Source organism: Miniopterus natalensis, chromosome 8, assembly GCF_054644295.1.
Source record: "Miniopterus natalensis isolate mMinNat1 chromosome 8, mMinNat1.hap1, whole genome shotgun sequence".
NCBI lineage: Eukaryota > Metazoa > Chordata > Mammalia > Chiroptera > Miniopteridae > Miniopterus > Miniopterus natalensis.
Window position 1 is genome coordinate 18,383,287 of NC_142088.1, and position 22,436 is coordinate 18,405,722.

Here is a 22,436-nt window from a genome sequence, read left to right on the forward strand (position 1 = left end):
ATTTCATCAAACGCTTTTTATGCATTTATCGAGATGATCGTGTGGTTTCTGACCTTTATTCTATTCATATGGTCTATTACACTGATTTTCAGATGTTAAACCAACCTTGCATTCCTGGGATAAATCCCAATTGGTCATAGTGTATAATTCTTTTATAGGTTTCTGGATTCAGCTTGCTAGTATTTTGTTGAGGATATTTGTGTCTTTTTCCAGGTTTTCTATAGTTCTTATTTTCTCTAGCTTTTTTATTTGCAATTTTTACCAAATCAGTTAACTTTAACCTTTACACAATAAAATTAATCTCCTGCCCCAGTGTTAGTTGATTGCTAACTCTGATGATTGTCGGCTGCTTCATTCCAGGACTATTTCCCTGGCCTGGAGTTGTTGTATACACCTTACACATGCTTACCACCAAAATGCTATGTAAATAAGTTGGCCTTTAAAAAATTTTTCACTGCTATCTACTTATTCTCAAGTGGGACTAGTTCACTTGCCAGTAATTTCAGGAGTGGCTGTGGAAACCTGAGCTTACTGGCACCTTATTTCCAGTTTATTTGGTTATAATGTAATATAGTTTATTAATTCATGCCCTGGGTCTGCTTGGGCCACACTTTAATCTAACTCTGATGGTGAGGAACTGAGAAGAATGTCATCATTGGACTCTGGTATTTGGGTTTATAATCCCTGATAGAATAGATCTAAGGCTACAGAAAAGAGCTCTCTGGGATTCTTTCCATTTTCTATTGTGTCAGCCATGGTTTTGGAAAGCATACTCACGAAACAGTACTCACATCTTATCTTCCCCTTTCAGTCACTTTCTTTGAGAGAAAGGACACAGAATACCTAGTTGAGCACATGGTCCCAAAGCCTTGCCAGCTGGTGGTGAAGTCACATGTGCGGAGCCTCCCAGGTTTACAGCACATGGTTCAGCATAACTGAGCTTGTTGAGCAGGTATAACAGGTACCCAGACAGACTTGGATCTTCCTTTTAGCCTGAACTAACCACATCATCAGTAGAAAATGATTTTTGTTATTTGATTAGCTAACTCTTACTGTGATAACTCAGACCTTTTATAACTGTTTTCTGAGACAGAGAAGGAAAACAAGATAGAACAACTCTGACCATGGTCTAAAGCCAGGCTTCTGTCACTAAGCAATAAAGCAAAAAGCTCGAGTCGCCCTTGCATAAGTGGGAATTTGTGGTTTCTAAAGCTGCCCATTCCCCAAACGACTAAAATATGTTATTGGCATTTGGCACCATTTCCTATGTTTTGCTCTCCTTAAATTTCTCTTTAAAAGGGTTTGAGTTTAAAGGCAGAACCACTGAAAAATGCAATTTAATCATAGAACTGTGAAAGGCCAGCCCAGAGTTAACCCCAGGATGCCCTGTTTTGTTTTGTTAAACCAGAACCTTGAACCAGGCTTATTCCCAGGGGTTGCTAGAAAGCCTAGGGGTCGGTGGGAGGGAAGGAAAAGAGGGAGGCAGAGGAAAGAAAAATGAGTAGGCCTGACCGGCCCTTGGCCATCGGATGGCGCCGCCATGCACCAGAGGCTTCCCCCTCACCAGGCCGACTGACTCCTGGTTTACACTGGAGAGAGGAGGAGAATGGGCAAGAAAATTAAAGAGCCACCCGCTTCCAAGGGGCAGAATGAGAGGGCCCTACCACAGGCTGTCACAGGCCTCTTGGCCCCAAATCACTTTTAAAGTTTTGTGTTTTTATAAATGTATACTCATTGCAGGGAATTGGGAAAGCACAGACAATTGCTAAAGAGAAAATAGTCATCAGGCAGCGTGGCAGAGAGGTTCAGATCCCAACCTGTGGTGGACCCGAGCCTGAGTCCCAGCTCTGCTTCCCAGAGTGCTGTCTGCAGAGCGAGGGTAGGAAGATCCTTATCATGATGACAGGAGGACTGAGTGAGGTCGAATCCCCGGCTCACGTTAGCTGCCGCTGCTGCTGCTGCGATCAGTGTTACTAGCCCACCACAGCTAACGTTTGGATGCACATCGACAGCTCTTTTCTGTGCATGTACAGGTATAAAATGTGGCTCCTTCACAATATATAAATTTTTATCTTGCTTTATTTTAACGTATTAAGTAATCTTCAGAAGCACTAGCTATTTTGAATTACTGTATAAGATCTCATCGGCTATAGTTAAATACTTTCTTTTTGTTGGACATTTAGGGGTTTTCGATTTTGTATTAGAAATACTATGATAATATACATCCTTGTACAAAATTTAGTTTCTGATTAAGATAAATTCAGAAGAGGAACTGCTGTAGTCAGGATTTGAATTTTTTAAAAACTCTGGGTACAATTTACTATATTTATACCCACCAACAGTATAAGCATGTTCTCCCTCATGTCACTTGGGCCTTTGGCCATCGTCATTTACAAAAACACAAAGTTTTGGTAATTTTAGAGGCAAAAAAAGGATTTCTCATTGTTTATATGTTTTACTACTTCAATTTTGTTACTAAATTATTTGATCACATCTTTTGCTGATTTGAGGGCAGGCTGTCTTTTCAGTAGATTTATATGAGTTCCTTACGTATTAGGCTATCAACACTTTATGTGATATTTTCCCTAGTTTTGTTGTTTGCCCTTGGATTTTATATATGACGTTTTTTGATAAACAGAATTTCAGATCTGTTCACTTTTTCCCTGTGTGATTTTTTTCCTGTGGCTTTAAAACCTGCAAAGCCTTTCCACTCACTCAGATCAGATAAATGATATTTTGCACTTTCTTGTCTTTTTAAAAAGTTTATTTTATACATGTAATAAATTTCTGGGATTTATTTTACTTTGTAGTATAAAGTGAGGATATAGCTTGATTTTTATCCCCCAAATGGTTAAGCAGTCATTTTTGCTCCACTTTTTTTTTTAAGTGAGCTGAGTTATTTTTCGTTATTTTTTAAAACTAATTTCAGAAAGAGAGAGAGAGAGAGAGAGAGAAACATCGATCAGTTGCCTCTCGCACACACCCCAACTGGGGATTGAACCCACAATTTGGATATGTGCCCTGACCAGGAATCGAACCTGCCACCCTTTGGTGTACGGGTCAATGCTCCAACCAACTGAGCCACACTGGCCAGGGCCCCTCCACTTTTTAATAATCCATTCTTTCTGTGTTGACTTCTGATTTCAAATTCATCATAATCTAATTACATGTGTGTCCTGGAGTCTGTTTCTGAGCAATCACTTCTATTTCCTCAGTCCCAATCCCAGTGCCAGTTCCACTTATTTAAATTTTATGGTACATTTTGATGTCTGGTAGCACAAATACATCCTCATATTATTGTTTTACAAAATTGTCTTACTTATGCCTGCTCTTTTATTCCTTCAGATCGACTTTGGAATCACCTTGTCAACCCAATTTACTTTTTAAATTATTTTAATAATTGTGCCATTCCAAGTTGGATATTTGTACTTTTTTCTCAACAATGAGACTTTTTAGCTTGGGACTTGAAAATATACATATGTAGTTTAGATGTATGCAAAAATAATAAGCTAGAGAATTAAGTAACTTATTTAACCATCTTAAATACAAGTATGATTGAGTAATCACAACCAAGGCTGCCAGCTCCTGTCAGGAGGCCATTGCCGAGCCAGCCACTTCCTGTCGAGTTGTGAGACTTTACAGATTGCACATTAATATTCACTTTTGAGGTACAGATGAGCTGAACATGTACCAAATGTTCAGATGCTTTGGTGTGTTTTTTTAATTCTACATCATCAACAAGAATGTTAGCTATTCCAATAATAAAATGCTTTGCAAGATCTGTTCAAAAATTGCCCAGTATAGCCTTTCTGGCTGCCCACAGAAGTCATCCTCCATTGTCCTCATGTTTGGAGAGCTGTCTGGCTCATCCTTAGCAATTGCTCATGTCCCAGGAGCTCATGGATCACACATCCCCTAGAGGGTCTGCTCAAGTACATGTGGTGTTTAACCGGCAGCAACTTCTCCATTTGCCCTCTGTGTTCTTGTCATTAGACCATAACCCCATCTAGTCAAAGATTTGCCATTTTGCTTGGACCAAGTTGCAGTTTAAGTGTTTGGTTCTAGGGCCTGCAGTAGAAATGGAGCAAGAGCCATTCCTCCTTAATTAGTGACCTGTTTATACCTGTGGAAGGCAGCAGAGCAAGAGGGGACAAATTGGTGGCCAAGTCAAAAATGCCTTTGAAACTAAGTGGCATTTGAGGCAGGAGTGAGAGCATGTGATATGAGAGGAATTGTGGTGGAGTGAGAAGGACCGAGCCCTGGAATCAGATGTCCTGGGTCCAAACTCCAGCTTCTATGTGTATTGGCTCTCTGACCATAAGCAAGACTTTCATCTTTCTGTGTCTCAGTTTATTTATCTGTAAAATGACTATGTACTACTTATTTTGGGTAATTGCAGTAAGAATTGGAAATGAATACAGAAAGCTTCCAAAACTCATACATGATGATGACAACAAATGGTATTTACTAGGATCAAAAGTTTTTCAGGGAATAATGAGTAGACAGGCATCACGAGAGCAGGAGGTGAAGGGATGGTAGATAAAACCTAGAAGCAAGTGTGGAAAGCCAGGCTTGGGGGAAGCCCTTGTAGGGCAGGGCACACTCACAAGTTGAGACCTTCTCCTGTAGCAGCTGAAGAGGCTTCAGGGGGTTTCATTAAAGAAATGCCAGCTCAGAGAAGGCACTAAAGCATAATCGTTAGCCCTGGGCTGTGGGAGTCCAGCTCCCTACTCTACACATTTAAGCAGAGCAACCTTGGACAAATAACTTAAGCCTTCTAAGCCTGTTTTATCACCTATAAATTGGTAATGATAAAAATACTGACCTTTTAAGGCTCTTATAAATAATAATAGTAATAATTATTTAATGCCCACTGTGGCTGACAATGTTCTAAGTGCTTGACTTGTATTATCTTAAAGGAGATAATGAATTAAAGAGCTCAGGGCAGCAACTGGCATGTATTAAACAGTCAGTCACTGCTGTGCGGGTGGTGCAACAGCTGAAGTCGTTATTCTTATTGTTTGGTCAAATCTGTTTTATAAGGTCCTTTGGCAGTAACACAGAGAATGGGTTGGAGTGGTTGGAGCTGGAGCCCAAGAGAACAGATAGGATAATAGTCGTTTCACATACATGTTTAAAAATTCATTGAGTTGTGTACTTAAAATCTGTGCACTTTACCCTATGTATCTTACCCTATGTTATACCGCAATTTAAGGAAATATAATAAAAGAGATAACCAATGAAACCTCTTCTCCCAGTTTTCGTAAGCTACTCTACACCTACTTGGAGTTTCAGTTAGCTGAGCTCTCTCTTTCTACACACAGAGAGAGAGAGAGAGAGAGAGAGGGAGAGGGAGAGAGGACTGTGAGGGACTGAGTAAAGTCCTTTTCAGTTAACCATACTCCTGAAGGACAGGGAGCCCAAAGACAACTGAAATCTCTACAACTTATACAAAACTCTGACCTGTTTGAAAGCTTTCCCTTTGCCTAGAGCTCCCAGGAGTGGTGAATGAATGTAGAGGAGTCTCTTCTTCTGGCCTCGTGGTACAGACACGCTAGAACTGAGAAAGGCAGACTGTCGGGGTGGCACAGAGAAGGATGTTAGATGTTGGACCAGATCCCACACCCTCTGTCCTCAGCCCTCTGGAAGCTGTTTACTGGGCTTCCTTTCTTAGGGCACTTTTCCATTTAGATTTTACAAAACCTCTGAACATGTCACACACAGGTGGACATAATATTCACAATGCTTTTCTCTGATTATATTTGAATGTCCTATTTAAAACCACAGCTTTCATTTCTTTCTTAAGGCCAAGTCTAAGGCAGGTCAGTCAGTTCATTGACTTTTCTTTGGACTGACACCAAACTAAGTGGTTAAAAACATTCGGGTTGGGTAACATACTTCCTCTGCGCAGTGCCTGGGGTGATGTGAAATTATCGTGACCTTTGAATAGAGGGGAAGGGATTTTTACAAATCTGATACTAGTACCTTTCTCCTCCTGTTGACTACAAAACACAGTCTAAAACTTGGAATTTCTAGACCAATCAGGTGATGGAGATCAAGTAATGTGCCTCTGGGGATGAAGCGGGTGAGGGTAGGTCACTTCTGATAGGGCAGGAAGGAGAAAGCCCTGGCTGCAAAGGAGGCATTGAAAACATTTAGGTGAGATTCTAGAGAATGAAATGTGCATTCTGACTGATTGCTTACTTACTAACTCCCAGTTAGGTATTTAAAGAGATAAGATTAAATGTCTAGAATTCAGTGATAATTATGTAAACAAAAACCACCTTAAGTTGCCTGGTATTAGATATGGCTGTTGACACTCTGCATATCTTATAAGTCATTCTAATTGGGGCAATGTTACCTTCCCAAACCTGAAAAACCCATAAGTCAGGAAACATTCTGATTAGACAGACAGGTCTCTTTGGATATAAACATTGAGGCTGATGCAGTCACGATATGTTCACTGATAGGCAACTTTCAAGAACTTTTGTGAAAATAAACATATCGGGGACAAGTGAAAGCACAAGTCATATTAAACCAAAAAATGAAGTTCTTCTATATTTTTATAATGCTTACATATATACACATGCAAATTAATGTATATATTTCTAAAGCCATTCTTTATAGAGCTGTCATTGGTTTTTTAAAAACAATTTAAACGTTTATTATAAAATGGGCAATTTGTATTCATTATTTAAACATCCAAAAGTACAGAATTTTTTGAAGGTACAAGAAGTTTATTGCTAACATAATTGAGGTCTCTGGGATGAGTTGAGCTTCCCAGGAGGTCCAAAATGGCTGGAGAGAGCGAGGAAAGCAGACTGGCTTGGGCCTTTATGTGGTTGTCGCGGGGTTTCTGAGTGAGGATTCCCACAGGTGGACAGGGGACTGGGTGGTTTGAATCTCCTTGAAGTGCTAAAGGGGGAACACTTGGGCTTCCTATCAGCTTGCCCAGGAGTGGGGGAGGGAGAGGCAGGTATGAGCCTTCAAAGCTGTTCGCAGTCAGACATCAAAATAGAGTTTAACTCTATTACAAACATTATCCACACAATCACCAACGTGTTCTTCCAGTGTTACCACCCCAATTTTTCTTCCCTCTCCACTCTCGCTATCCCGTTTTCATTTAAGAACTTATCATCTTTGAATCCCTGTGAATGATTTTTTTTTAAATTGAGGTGAAATTGACATATAACATTATATTAGTTTCAGGTGTACAACATCCTGATTCAATATATTTTTTTATGTTTCTCACTGCCTTTGATCAGGTTTTTATTTAAAATTAGCTGTCCAAAGTGATTTGACCTTTATTGAATAAACAAATTTAAGTTTATACTGCAGGCTTCTTTTCTTCTGTGGTGGATTTTTTTCCCCTGTGGGCTTCTTCTCAGCTGCTGGGTTCTTGGTAGCGGCAGCCTTTTTTCCCACGGAGGCTTCTGCTTCGTAATGCCAACAGCCTTCTTTCCTTCCATCCCTACCACGGGCTCCTTGCCTGGAGCCCCCTTCTCATCTGATTTGGCTTCTGGCGCTGCAGCAGCTTTATCCACTCGGAGCTGGTGGTTCTCGGCCTGGAGGAGGACTGTGCTCCGGCGCATGGTCTTCACATACGGGTTTAGTTTCAACATGATTCTCGGGTTTCTCAGTGGATTCTTCTTCAGGTCTCTGCCATGAATCTTCTTGTGCTGTGCTCAGAGGGCTCTTTGTTCTCTGGGCTTTTCAAGATTCTTCTCGGGTCTGTATTGAGCATATTGTGCATGGGAAGGCTATAGTTACTCTTGAGGGAGGTAGCTTTATGCCAAGTGCCATACAGATCATCTAACTTGGGGAAGGCACCTTCAGTCCAAGTGCAGACACGGCCCGCATGCCCACCAGGAGCTGAGTAATTCCAGGGATGTTTCTGAAGGCTTTGATGATACCGGTGTCCTCATTATAGATGATGCAAGGTTCCTGTGCTGGATACAGTGACAGTTTCTCATTTTGCCCTTGCCATCTCTCATTGGCTGAGAGGCATAGGTCTTTTTGCTATCATTCCAGGCCTTAAGTTTCTTAAGAAGCAAAACGGCATTGGTATCCTTGTAGCCTTCAACTTTGTCTTCATCCACCAAAGGAAGTTCAGGAACTTCTTCAATGCAATGACTTTAGACATGATCACACTGGTGAGGCTGAGGCAGCCAGGGCAGAGCCGATGGCATATCGCTGCTGTGTTGTGCTCACTCGGCAGTGCCAATGGCGCCAGGTTTTGGTTGGTTCAAACATGTTGCCCCCAAGACACGTATTTCCAGAAGCACCCTGGCGAGAATGGTGAGTCCCACCACCTCGAACTCTGGGAATTTGAGACACAGCTCTACCAGCACCCCACAACTCAGCTCTGGTGTGATGACCTGCCAATTCACTGACAGCACAAGGCTGCCTATTGTTTTTTGTGCAAGTTGGTGTGAACAAAGTTCCCAATATCTGGTTGAAAGGGAGCCTTGAACACAGCAGGCAAAGTCACATTTTGCCAGGTGACTCCCCCTTTTGGAGTACACTGATGTCAGTGGATGAGCACATTCCATGGCGTGGAGAGGAGAAGGCCACACTCCTTTCAACCCTGTGGCTCCCACAGGAATAAGCTGATTCAGTATTTGTATATATTGCAAAATGATCACCACCATGTCTTGTTAACATCCATCACCATACATAGCTACAAGAATTTTTTTTCTTATGATGAGAACTTTTAAGAGCTCCCTTAGGAATTTTTAAATATGCAGTACAATATTAACTATAGCCACCATGCTGTATATTATATCCCTATGACTTATCTATTTTATAGCTGGAAGTTTACATCTTTTGATCACCCTCACCCAATTCAAACCCTTTCTCCCCCACCGCCCACCTCTGGCAGCCACCAATCTGTTCTCTTGTATGTATGAGCTTGGTGGGGTGTGTGTGTGTGTGTGTGTTTAAATTCCACATATAAGCGAGAGCATGCAGTATTTGTCTTTCTCGGTCTGATTTATTCCACTTAGCATCATGCCCTCAAGATCCGTATGTTGTCACAAATGGCAAGATTTTCTTCTTTTTATGGCTGAATAATATTCCACTGTGTATATATACCACATTGTCTCCATCCATTATCCGACGATGGACATTAGATTGTTCCCATATCTTGGATGCTGTAAATAATACTGTAATGGACATGGGGATGCATAAGTCTTTTTGAGTTAGTGTTTTCATTTTCTTCAGATAAATACCCAGAAGTGGAATTGCTGGACCATATGGTAGTTCTATTTTTGATATTTTGCGGAAACTTGCTACTGTTTTTCATAGCAAGTTTACATTCCCACCAACAGTGCACAGGGTTTCCTTTTCTCCACACCCTCACCAACACTTATTTCTTATCTTTTTGATAATTGCCATTCCAACAGGTGCAAGGTGATAGCTCATTGTGGTTTTGATTTGCATCTCCCTGATGCTTGGTGATGTTGAGCCCCTTTTTATGTACCTGTTGGCCATCTGTATGTCTTTTTTGGGAAAAATGTCTATCTAGATCCTTTGCGTATTTTTTAATTGAATTGCTTTTAGGGTTTGTTTTGGTTATTTTTATTTGTTGGTTTTGCTATTTTGATAGGGATTACATTAAACCTATAGATTGCGCCCAGCCGGGCGTGGCTCAGCGGTTAAGCATCGACCTAGGATCCAGGCGATCGGGGTTCGATTCTCGGTCAGGGCACATGCCTGGGTTGCGGGCTGCCGATCAATGACTCTCTCATCATTGATGTTTCTATCTCTCTCTCCCTCTCCTTTCCTCTCTCTGAAATCAATAAAGATATATAAAAAAAAATAAAGAAAAAAAAATCTGTAGATTGCTTTGCATACTATGGACATTTTAATAATATTAATTCTTCCAGTCCATGAGCATGGAATATCTTTTCCATTTATTTGTGTAGTCTTCAGTTTTATTCATTAATGTCTTAGAGTTTTCAGTGTATAGGTCTTTAACCTCCTTGGTTAAATTTATTCCTAGGAATTTTTTTTATGCAATTGTAAATTGAATTGTTTTCTTAATTTCTTATTCTGATAGTTCATTACAGAATTCTATTTTTAGAGTCTGCCCTTCTCTCCCTCACATTCCACTCTGCAGAGGTAGCTTCTGTTAACTAGTCAGTCTGCTGTCTTCTTCCATACATTTCTACACATTTACAAATGTTATTTTTTTTTACTTTTTTATTTTTTCTTTGCAGATAGGATCAAACTATACTATCTTTCTGCATCATGCCTTTTCCAGTGAACAACAGTATACTGTGGACATCTGGGCATATGTGCATGTTCAGTACACATAAAGACTTCTTTCTTTTATCAGCTGCAGAGTTGAGAGTTCCCTTAATGTTTAACCTGTGCAGTTTTCTCTATTAGAACCAGTCTTGCAGTGAATACCCTCAAACATTTCCCTGTCTACTTGTGTAAGTTTATCTGTAGTGTAAAATCATTACCATGAGAATGCCAGGTCAAAGGGCATGCATGCTTTGTAGTTTGGTAACTATTGCCACTTGCCTTCCAAAACGGTGGAACCAATTTAGTGTCCAGTTAGTGTCTTGAGAATGCCTGTTTTCCTACACCCACATTAACTTTCCATGTTAACAATATTTTTAATCCTAGACCATCTAAAAAATAAAATATAACCTCACAGTTACTTTCATTTGTATTTTTTCCATTGTAAATAAGGTTGAGCATCTTTTTTATATGTTATTGGCCATTTGTAGTTTTTGCGAATTGCCTGTTAATTTGATTAACCGGTCTTAAAATTATATTGTTGGCCTTTTTCTTATTAATTTGAAAGAGCTCTCTCTATATTAAGGAAGTTAGCACTTTTTCATATAAATAGGAAATATTTTTCCTAGTTTTCTGTCATATGACTTTGTAAATGGTATTTTGTACTGTACTAATTTTTAAATTTTAAATATTGAGATTTATCACTCTTTTATGGTTTCTAGGATTATAAAATATTTACTCCCATGTAAATATTTTTCTAACATTTTTCTCTAAGACTTTTTATAGTTTTAAAAATACTTCTTAAGTGGTTTTCTTTCTATATTTAAATCTTTGATTTATCTGGAATTACATTTTTTATGAAATGAGTTGGAGATTCAGCTTTATTTTCTATCCCTGATGGCAAACCAGCTGCCCCACCATTACTTATTAAATAACTTATTCCCTCCCACTTTCATTGTATACAGTACTAAATTCCCACGTGTGTTTCAGTTCGTCTCCTGGGTATACAGATGCCCAGCATAGACAGCAGGTGATATTCTTGAAAAACAGGGCGTGTGAAATCATAATCATTGCTGTGTATGAGCGGCGGTTTACTACTTGTTGATACCTAGAGGCAAAGAATAAAAATTACCGACAATCTTAACACAATGACATGCAAGCTAATAAAGAGCACCTATTTCCATTTATATGCAGGATTCCTTTTTTTCTCACATCAGTGACCCAGCTCTTTATTAGATCACAGCATTCTAGCCGGGGACTTATTTTGTTTTCTCATTTAATCTTAGGCATTGCTAGTCTCATAAAAGCTATTAAGTAATAATAATGTTGAGCACTTATATTGTTCTTTTCATCCCCAAGTGCTATCTAAACATTATAACTGATTAAATGCATTGGTGAAAGGAGGGATTTCCAGCCTTCGTCAGGAAGACTGTTATATGGTTGCACACCTGTGAGGAGATGATTCCTAAAAAGCATTTATTCCCCTTTGAATGGCGCTCAGCAAGCAGAGGAATAAAAAGCTGGTGACATTATTTCACTTCTTTTGAAAATTTCCTTGGGTATCTTCTAATTAGTCTGGCTAAACTCACCATTTATCTGTCTCCCCAGATATTCCCTTTCTGCATGCCTGGGGGTATCCAACAAGCTACTTTTGATGTTTCCCCTGTTCGTTAATCACAAAATCATACATAGACACTTCTAACTGAGAGGAATCCTTACTGATCATGTAGTTCTGAATGACCTAGTACAATCACTTTACTTCATAGATGAGGAAACTGAGGCCTGGAGAAGTTAAGTGACTTACAGAATGGTCATACAGCTTTCAGGGAACATAACTAGATAGAACCCTAGGTTTCTAACTGCCGTTTCAGACTCAGTCAGCTTCATCCTGGCCTTTTCCTCTTTGTGAGCTTCTGACTTGCCTTTCTCATTTTTCTTAACCTTTTGGTTCTGTTTTACTTCCATCTTTTTTGTACTTCTCCTTCCCTTCTTTGCTTTCTGCACTTTATGTCTCTCCTAACTCCTAATAGGTCATCTGACATGATCAGGGAATGTTGCTTTTATTTCTCTTCTATTTCTTTGTCCCTTTAAGCATGAGGTCTTTGTTGTTTTTCTGTTAAGGTGTCTTACATTGGCCTCTACTCAGGCCCTCTCTGAAAAGCCATATTTCTTCCATTTCTCCCACGAACACACATACAGGGAATTGTTTATTTTGCTTTGTTGTTGTTGTTTTTAGTTGTAGTTGCTTTTCCCTTTAATAAAATAATTTCTCTAGCTTGGGTGAATAGGGTTCATATTGATGTTAAGTCCATTTTTGTTGCAGAGTTTTTTGTTACTTTATGAATTTCCCAGTAGTTTGACCAATAATAAGATGCTATTCAAAAGCACACTCTATACTCAGAAATTTACACAAGATGTGACCATTTAAGTGAATTTTTGTACAAGTAAAGAGGTTGGACAATAAGTCTTCCTGTAAGCCAAAGGCAGATCTGTTTCAGATAGAAACTGTGGGTTAAACCTGGATCAATCTAGACTGTGCACTTTGCTTCCATGCAGGGACTGAGTCCATTTTAGGAATCTTTCATTTCTACATGGTGGGTCAATAGGAACCCAGTGACCTCAGAATTCTCAGGCTGAACCAAATCCTAAGGCTGCCTCTGACCCCAGGTGCCCTCAGAAAGTCCTTTTCCTGGAGTAGTGAAGGATGTTTAAGAGGGGAGTCAGGGTCTAATCCACTGAGTGACCTTAGGCAGCTCACATTACCTCTCTGGGCCTCAGATTTCTCATACACGTATTAAGTAAGGAAGCTGAGTTTAAAAGACCACTCAGGGCCTTTCCTTGTTTACTATTTAATGAGTCAGTAATGTAATAACTAGGACCAAAACGAATAGTAGAGATCTAAATCAGACATTTCAAGCATATAACCAATTAACTCAACAGAGAAGTAAAATTCTGCTAACCATACCATGAGAATTTTCTGGAACTGTCTCAATTTAAAATGTTTTAATCATTTTTCTTCACAAATAATCCATTTTTACTTATATCAGACTATGTGGCCTGCTTTGGGGCTCAGACCATGTGGACCTCTTTGCAAATGCTTCCACCAAAGTTCCATGAGGCTGTGTCTTGACAAGGCCATACCCCTTGAGGCACTTTCTATAGTACAGAAAAACTGCCTGAAGTAGCCTCCATCCCATATATTTTTCTGAATTAGAAATTTATGTTCACCCTCACAGGGTGGCTCAGTTGGTTGGAGTGTCGTCCCATACTCCAAAAGGTTGAGAATTCAGTTACTGGTCAGGGCACATACCTGGGTTACAGGTTCGATCCCTGGTCAGGGGCATATGGGAGGCAACCAATTGGTGTTTCTCTCTTGCATCAGTGTTTCTCTCTCCCCCTTCCCCCTTCCTTCCTTTCTCTCTAAACTCAATAAACATCCTTGGGTGAGGCTTTAAAACAAGAAATTTATGGTCTTGGGTTCATCTTTGCCATTCAACAACTGAAGAAAATGGAAATTGAAATTCCTTTATCTTTTATTCCCTAAGACTTAGTTTTCAGCAGGAGGTGAAATGTAATTTGATAGGAACAATGATGACCGCTCACAAATATACCCAATTACATCAACTCAGATTCAATTATCACATAGTTTCCTAAGTCTAAGTAGAAATTGTCACCTTTCGGAAAGGATCAGATAAGAGCTAATTGGTGACATCATAATCCACCCTCAGAGAAGTGCTCGATTAGCCAAAAGCCCACTGGTGTTAGAGCAGTTCCATACTGGGTAAAGAGGGGTGGGGAGCAGCTAATTAGAGAAGACACAGTTTTCTGTTTATATACAAACATCCCAGCATTGAGCCAAGATAAGGAGCTCAAAGGTTAATTATGGGAAAATGAGGTTTTAGCAAACTTTTGAAATAGGAAAATCCCCTATGTTTTTTAGTTTCCAATTTTAAGGCCTTATGATTAAGATGAGTGAAATTCAGAATTGAATAAGTCAGAATATTCTCACTGTGTGTTAGGGTTTTCAAACTTGAGTAGAATTCACAGGCTGTTTTTTCTTAACTTTCTACGAACTCAGACGGCCTAGATTTCACTGTACCCACCTGTTAATGCGAAGAAATGGCACTCAGAGAAAATAGTGAGTGCCAACTTTCACGGACTTTTGGCCAAGCAAATGCAAACTAAATTATATTGGAAATCATTTTACAATGTGTGACAATTTTGATTCTTCCATTTCATCAAGCTAGCTTGTTACTAGTGAGTGGCAGGTGGCTTTGTTTATTGTGAATGGGGTCTTTTGGTTAGACTTTTAGAGGAGGGGCCATTTGTCAAGTGCAGCAGCCCTCTTCATCAAAGTATTCCCAACAGTTGTCGAGAAACTAAACGCTGCACAATGGCTGAGGAATGCTTGTTTTCGAATGGAAGGTAACTTGACAAATCAGGGGGAAGGAGTTAGCCGATGCATACAGAAATGCAATGAGAAAGAGCTTTTTTTTTGTTTTCCCTTGTCCAAGTTACTAGTGCTCTGTCCCTCTCCCCCTGTAGATTTTGAATTTTGTGGTGGTGCCAAGGGAGTGAAGGTAACGGACATAAAAGAATCATTTGTGCCCATTTCCCAATCCCACAGATCTCTATTGGCTGCAGACCTTGAACATGACACTGCAATTTCCTGGTGCCACACATGAGTAATAAGCAGCTGTTTCTGAAACTGTGGTTTGGAGAAGGCAGCACTAGGTTATTTTTTAACTTAATTGTAATTTTTGATTGGTCTGCAAGAAAGTAAATCAAATAAAGTCTGTTGTCTTAGTCTGCAAGAAAGCCATAGGCCTCAAATTCCAATGCTGACCATCTCGACCAGAATAGAAGGGGGGGGGGGGGATATGTGTGTATCCCTGAACTGGAAGTTCAACCAGGCAGCTTTCGTGGCGTAAGCATATTTGGTGTATTGGTCAGCTAGCCGGATCATGGAAAGTAATATTTGATGGCTCCTTGAGTTGTAGAAGTACCTGAAATGATAGAGTGAAAAGAATTTGTGGAGAGACCACAAACGTGAAAAAGTAGCAAAATCAGGAAGAGGAGAGCAGCGTGGTGCTGCAATCTGTCCTTATCCCACTTGCAGTAAGATGAGACGACACATCATTTTAAGTTACAAATGGAAGTGTGTGTTCTCTGACTACCCAGTGAGTAAAATGCCTCTGAAATAGTCATATATGCATGCTCTCCAAGTAAATGAAATCAGACTAGTACCTTACTTAGTACAAGAAATTAAGTTGAATGGAAAACAGGCTAACTCTTTTACCCTGTTTCAGACATCTGCCTTTTCTCAAGAAGATGGGGCAATTTGGTATACGGAGAAAGTGAAGGTTGAGTGCAGGGGGTTGAGGAGATGGAGGGAGTACTACATATGCTTTCTTCTAACTACTCTGTCATGATTTTGGTCACATAGGCAGGCACTTTGGGGGGAAAAATAGAGGGATAACTAAAATGTTCTCTGTATCTGAGTCTTTTTCTGTTCTGCTTGTTTGTTTATTTTGTTTTTTTTATTTTATCATGTTTTTAAATCCTCACTGGAGGATATATATGTTTTTATTGATTTTAGAGAGAGAGGAACGGGGAGAGAGAGAGAGAGAGACATTGGTGTGAGAAACATCAGCTGGTTGCCTCCTGCACGTGCCCTGACTGGGGATCAAACTCACAACTTCTCAGTGTACAGGATGACGCTCCAACCAACTGAGCCACACCTGCAGGGCTATTTTGTTTTTTAGATTCAATTGTTGATGCATATGTATCTATTGCCATTTTATTGTTCCTATTTTTTTTTATCTTTTTTTTAAAGAAGACCCTTTAACATTTCATATAATATTGGTTTGGTGGTGATAAACTCCTTTAGCTTTTTCTTATCTGGAAAGCTCTTTATCTGTCCTTCCATTCTAAATGATAGCTTTGCTGGGTAGAGTAATCTTAGTTGTAGGTCATTGCTTTTCATCACTTTAAATATTTCTTGCCAATCCCTTCTGGTCTGCAAAGTTTCTGTTGAGAAATCAGTTGACAGTCTTATGGGAGCTCCCTTGTAGGTCACTAACTGCTTTTCTCATACTGCTTCTAAGACTTTCTCTTTGTCTTTAACCTTTTGCATTTTAATTATGTTGTGTCTTGGTGTGGGCCTCTTTGGATTCATCTTGTTTGGGACTCTCTGTACTTCCTGGACTTGTACATCTATTTCCTTCAACAAGTTAGGGAAGTTTTCTCTCATTATTTTTTCAAATAGATTTTCAACTTCTTGCTCTCTTCTCCTTCTGGTTCCCCCATGATACAAATGTTGGTATACTTGAAGTTGTTCCAGAGGCTCCTTACACTATCCTAATTTCTTTTGGATTTCTTTTTCTTTTTGCTGTTCTGATTGGGTGGTTTTTGCTTCCTTATGTTCCAAATTGCTGATTTGATTCTCACCTTCATCTACTCTACTGTTGATGCCCTGTAAATTATTCTTCATTTCAGTTGGTGTACTCTTCATTTCTGACTGGTCCTTTTTTTATGCCATTGAAGTTCTCACTAAGTTAATTGAGCATCCTTATAACCAGTGTTTTGAACTCTGCATCTAGTAGATTGCTTGTCACCATTTTGTTCAGTTCTTTTTCTGGAGTTTTGTTCTGTTCTTTCATTTGGTACATGTTTCTATGTCTCCTCATTTTGGCATCCTCCCTGTGTTTGTTTTATGTATTTGGTAGAGCTGCTACCTCTCCTAGGTTTGGTGAGTGGCCTAATGTAGTAGGGTTCTGTAGGGTATAGTGACACAGCCTCCCCAATCACCCAAGCTGTGCACTTGAGGTGCACCCCCCTCCCCACCATGTGGGCTCTGTACACCCTCCTCTTGTAGTTGAACCTCATTTGCTATTGGCACGTCAATAGGAGGGATTTAACCCCAGTTTATCAGCTGTAAGAATTGGCTGCAACCACCAACCTCTGACCTCTGTGGAGGATCAGCTGTGCAGGGGCCCACCCCACAGAGCAGGACATACTTCAGCAGGGCTCTGGTGCCCACTGAGTCTACCCCTTGAGTGTGTCGCTTGTGGAGGTGGAATATGGCCCTAACCTTAAGCCCCCACCAAGATGGCTAGGAAGTGGAAGTTGTAACTCTTGGGGGCAGGAGGAGGTGGAGGGAGGCAGGATACTTGATTTGTTTTTAAGCAATTATCCAAAGTAAAGATATATCTGATTTTTATTGATTATTTATTCTTTAATTAATGTATCTGATTTTTTTTTAAAGAACCCTAGGAGATGTCACACTTGGAGCCTACTTCTTTGTAGTGATGAAACCTCTAGACCAGAAGCCAGAATAGTTAGATCCTGTTCCCAGTGCTGCAAGTAGTTGTAGTCAAAGATATGATTTAAACCTTCTAAATATATCTTTATCCCTGGAAAATTATAAGTATAAAGTTTTCCTTTCTGAAATATTAAAGAAATGTTTGTAAATTCTAAAATATACTCACAGACTATTACCTCATTTTCTGGAGGGAAAACTTTCAGCAGCTTTAGCCCTTTGGAACATGGCCATGAACCTAAGCTGACAAATAGGAAGAGCAATTAATCAAGTGTAAAGAAGCCAAAAGAGTCCCTGAATAGCTGAGCTGCCACCAGGGCCTTGCACTTTTTATGCTCCTCCCTAAATCACACAGCAGAATGATTAAAAATGTTTATGACACTAAGATATTTCTGCTGCAGCCAAGGAAAAAGACGAGAAAGCATCCTTGGTCAGTCAACAAGAATTTAGGTGCCTCGCAGAGAGGGGATATTTAAGACAAGTATGAGATTCAGCCTTTGTCTCCAAGCAATTTACATTCTTTTAGGTTGCTCCATATAAAATTGCCATTTTTTTAAGTAAAATCACCATTTTATAGTTAGTATCACCATTTCGATATATTCAATCAACAGTTGGATAAGCAAAACAATCACATGTTAAACATTAGCAAAGAGTACAAAACAGCATCAAGTTTTATATTAAATTACATGGTGTACATGATGTAAAAGTAATTTATGTGAAGTAAAAGAGATCCAAACAGTGAAGTTGCCAAAGATGGCTTTCCAGATCAAGCTAGAATAGATCTGAGCCATGAAGCCTAGGTGAAATTTAAATAAGTGTTTAAGAAAAGAAACAAAACTTCAAATAGAGGAAATGACATGGGTAAAGGCATAAGAGCAAGAGTAAGCATCTCTACATAAGGAAAAGTTTGCTCACAACAGAAGATACATATTAAGAAATGGGAAATGAGTTTGGATAGATAGTGTGGAATCAGCTTATGGAGACACCTGCACACCAGGCAAAATGTAAGCTCCAGTTTTGCCAAGTTTACTCTTGTATCAAGTATATGGCACAGAGTAATTTAATATAATTCTATGAAATGAATGAGTGAAGAGTCTTTATTAATGATAAAATAAGAATTCACTAAGGTTTGAGGGAGGAGATGATACATGATGAAAATGGTATCTAAAACTGATTAGTTGGTTGGATCAAAGGAAAAAGACTGGCATATGGAAATAAAACTAGAAAATTGAAAGGAGTGATAAGAGTGTGGGGCAAGATGGAAAAAGAAGACTTACACTAGAGATATTTAAAAGAGAATCAACCCAAGGACACGGACAGTGTTGGAGAGAGTGTCTGGGGAGGGGGAAGGAACGGGGGGGAACGGGTCATTGGGGAGAAAAAGGGACATCTGTAATACTTTAAACAAAAATAAAAATTATACATATTTTAAAAAAAAAAGAGAGAGAATCAACATCAACCTTGAAAACTTTAAGCTAAGTGAAAGAAGCCAGCCACTAAAGACCACATATTGTATGATTCCATTTATGCAAAATGTCCAAAATAGGTAAATCTATAGAGACAGAAATTAGATTATTGGTTGCTTAGAGCTTGAGGAGCTGTTTAGAGGGGGTAAGGGAGTAATTGCAAATGGGTATAAGGTTTTTTGGAACAGTTAAAGAAATGTTCAAAAATTGATGGTGGTGATGGTATACAACTCTGCGAATAAACTAAAAGCTATTTAATTGCAGACTTTAAATAGGTGAATTACATGGTATGTGAATTATATCTCAGTAAAGCTGTAATTTAAAGAGAGGGAATCAATAAAATGTGATGCATGACAATATATACGCTTCTGATGGAGAAAATCAGCCACTCACTAGACTCCATAATTTCCAGTTTGATTCTAACATCATTATTACTTAACATTGTTTTAGGAGTGCTGGGTGATGCAATAAGACATGAAACATAAATGAGAGGTATAATATTAGAAAGGAAGGGACAAGGTTATTACTTTCAGAAAACTCAAAAGAATCACCTCGAAATGATTTGCATTCCTGAAAATTCAGTAATATATAGCCACATATAAGATGTACACAAATGTCAATATATTCTAATATACCAGCAATAGCTAATAAGAAAAAAATAGTACATAAACATTCAACTTTGAAATAACCTAAATATAATAAATGTGAGTGGTTTATACAAGTGAAAAAAAATTTAAGCTATAATAAGTGAAGATTTAATAAAATGGAGGTATAGATCAGATTATTTGATAGGGGGGCTAAATATTATAAAGATATCAGTCCCCAAATTAATTTTTTAAAGCTTATTAAATAAGTTTGGTGAAATATTGCAAAAGCCTTCTAAATGTTCATACCCTTTGTCTCAAGGAAATCATCTAGAATGGGGAAAACTTTATGCACAAGATGCCCGATCTGCTCCCTTAGGTCCTAGATGATAACTGTCAGGCTTTCCTCAAGGTCTTCTCTTCTCATCCTCAGTTCCTTCGTGCAACCTTTACTCACCTGGTTTCCAGAACTGTTCTATATCCTGATGTTTTCCCCTGAATGGACTATAGTTTGTGCCTCTCTTTAAATGTGTCATTAACATTGGTTGTTTAGGAAAGAGTAATGTAAGTAAAGCCAAATAGAGCTGAAGTATTGTTACCACAATTTAGAAATAACCCTATGACACATTGGAAAGTGTTTACTAGTGGTTGGGTATATGATTTGGTAGTGGTTATTTCTTAGAAAGTGTATCCTGTGTTAGTATTAGGAGTATGCTCTACTGGGGTTTATCGAAGTTAATGGTCCTCAAGAAAATAAAAATAGCTCTATCTATAGCTTTCTAAAGATAATGGAGAGGAAAATAAGTTAAAGAATGGTGGGAAACAGACTTGCTTGACTCAAAAAACAGCCAGCATAATTTGTACCCTCTTTATTAAGGAAAAAACCCCACTCTTATAAAGTAGTAAACCTGATTTTTTAAATTCACTTTCTGCATCTTGATGCAAAAATAATCAACATTGTTTTAAAAAATGCAAAAAGTCAACTGTATACAAAGTGAAAGACTTGCTTTTCCCACTTGTTCCCTTCTCTAGAGTTCACTATTATATTCATTTTTATTTTATTATTTTTATATTAATTTTTAAAGCATCATGAGATTATACTGTGATCTTTAAAACCACTTTAGTTTTTATCTCCAGTATTATGCATAGCTTCATTTTTTGCAAAACACATTATTACATTCCTTGTAGTATTTTATTTCTGTAATGCTAGTTACTACTAATTTATTCAGCTTCGCATTGCAATTTCTCTTTAGGTATGATTTATATCGCCCTCAAATGTTATTTTTATGTAAAACTGTCATTTAAACTATGTATTCATTTGAAATTATTCAGCTATTTTCAATTACTTTCCAATTGAATTTTATTTTTATTTTTCTCTTCTATCAAAATCAGCATGTATATACATTTGTACTAATAGAGAGAAATAAAGGCAGATTTTGTCTTGTTAGTGCATGAACTGCTGAACTCTTTGAAGCTCATGCATTTTAGTTAAGTGAGGAGGGATGGGACTAACCATTGGTTCCAAATGCCTGGATATTTGCAGGCCAACAGGTGCGGTAACGGGGAGGCAGGCACAAGACCCGAGGGCCTGGTGGGGACAGCTATCAACAGAAGACACTTGCCCTGGTGGGAGCAAGCACCCCCTATCATCATGCTAGAATTCAGGCCCAGTTATGCTAGATCTAATGATTTTCAAAAGAAGCCACCAAACCTGCATTTTTATGTGACATCTCCCAATTATTAAAATGGCTCATTTTTTGAAACACTAAGATATTTTTTTTTTTTAGCTCTTCAGGCTGAATATAGCACTCAGACTGCCAAATTTACAACTTCTTTATGTTAATATACTTGTCAGCAGGAAAAACACCCTATTTTTCCACATTTGTTATGTGTTATTGGGGAAGATAGTAAAAGACTATCCTATTAACTCACCAGAGAAAGGGGATTATTGAGTCGACAACATAAAGTATGAAGTTCGGCATTCGTCCTTACCCGGTGTGTTTCTGTCTGTTTTGGGAACGCCGCCACATGCCCCTTACTGACCACGCCATAGCAGTCTGTGGAAGCAGGGCTCCCCACTTGTTGGTCTTCAGTCCCCTGCACCACACTACAGAGAAAGAAAGATACAGAAGAAGTTTCAACGTCTTCATTTTCCAACCCCCAGTGGTTTAAACCAGAGGGTTCTTTTGGAGCAAAAATACTGTCTTTTCTTTCTCAGAGTTGCTGAGAAATTATAATTAGAGGTTTTCCTGTTGTGTAAAGGAAAGGAATTCCAGTTCTCCTCATCTGCAAGATTTCTGTTTGCAATGACTTGCTTCCCTGTCCCACTTCTCTTTCTGCAGGTAATAGAGGGAAAGCTGGCTCCATTCCTGGGCAAGGTCATTAAATTTGCCAGCTCACACGTGTACAGCTGCAGTCTCTGCAGCCAGAAGGGGTTCATCTGTGAAATCTGCAACAATGGAGAGATCCTCTATCCTTTTGAGGATATTTCAACAAGCAGGTACAGAAGACTCTCTTGTTTTATAAACGTACACCTGAATGTGTCACATGCGGTTTTATTTGGCCAGATCAGGCCAACTTTTAGTCAAGTACTGTATCTCTCTCTTACCTTGTATCAGATTTTCCCTTATTCTTGGAGAACATTGTTTACTCTTTGCTTTTCTATATTTATTTGCAACCCACCTCACTACCTCTATCCAGAATGAGATAACAGAGTTGCAAGGAAACATTGCCTAGCTCTGCCTTATTAGGTAACAAAGAGTGTTCAGATTCATTTTTAGAATTGAAGACTGGGGAGGAAGAATCCTCACAACCATT

At 38.9% G+C, this 22,436-nt stretch overlaps 1 protein-coding gene and 1 pseudogene across 3 annotated transcripts in view; one reads left to right on the top strand and one right to left on the bottom strand.

The window, feature by feature from the left end:
• PLEKHM3 (pleckstrin homology domain containing M3) overlaps positions 1–22,436 on the top strand; it is a 156,746-nt gene that overhangs the window by 106,739 nt on the left and 27,571 nt on the right. For all 3 annotated transcript variants that reach the window (XM_087819620.1, XM_016196718.2, XM_016196719.2), the window contains exon 7: positions 21,962–22,119. In XM_087819620.1, the coding sequence (XP_087675746.1) occupies positions 21,962–22,119 (158 nt within the window). The remainder of the gene's footprint in view (positions 1–21,961; positions 22,120–22,436) is intronic.
• On the bottom strand, positions 7,328–8,552 carry LOC107524792 (large ribosomal subunit protein uL4 pseudogene; annotated as a pseudogene).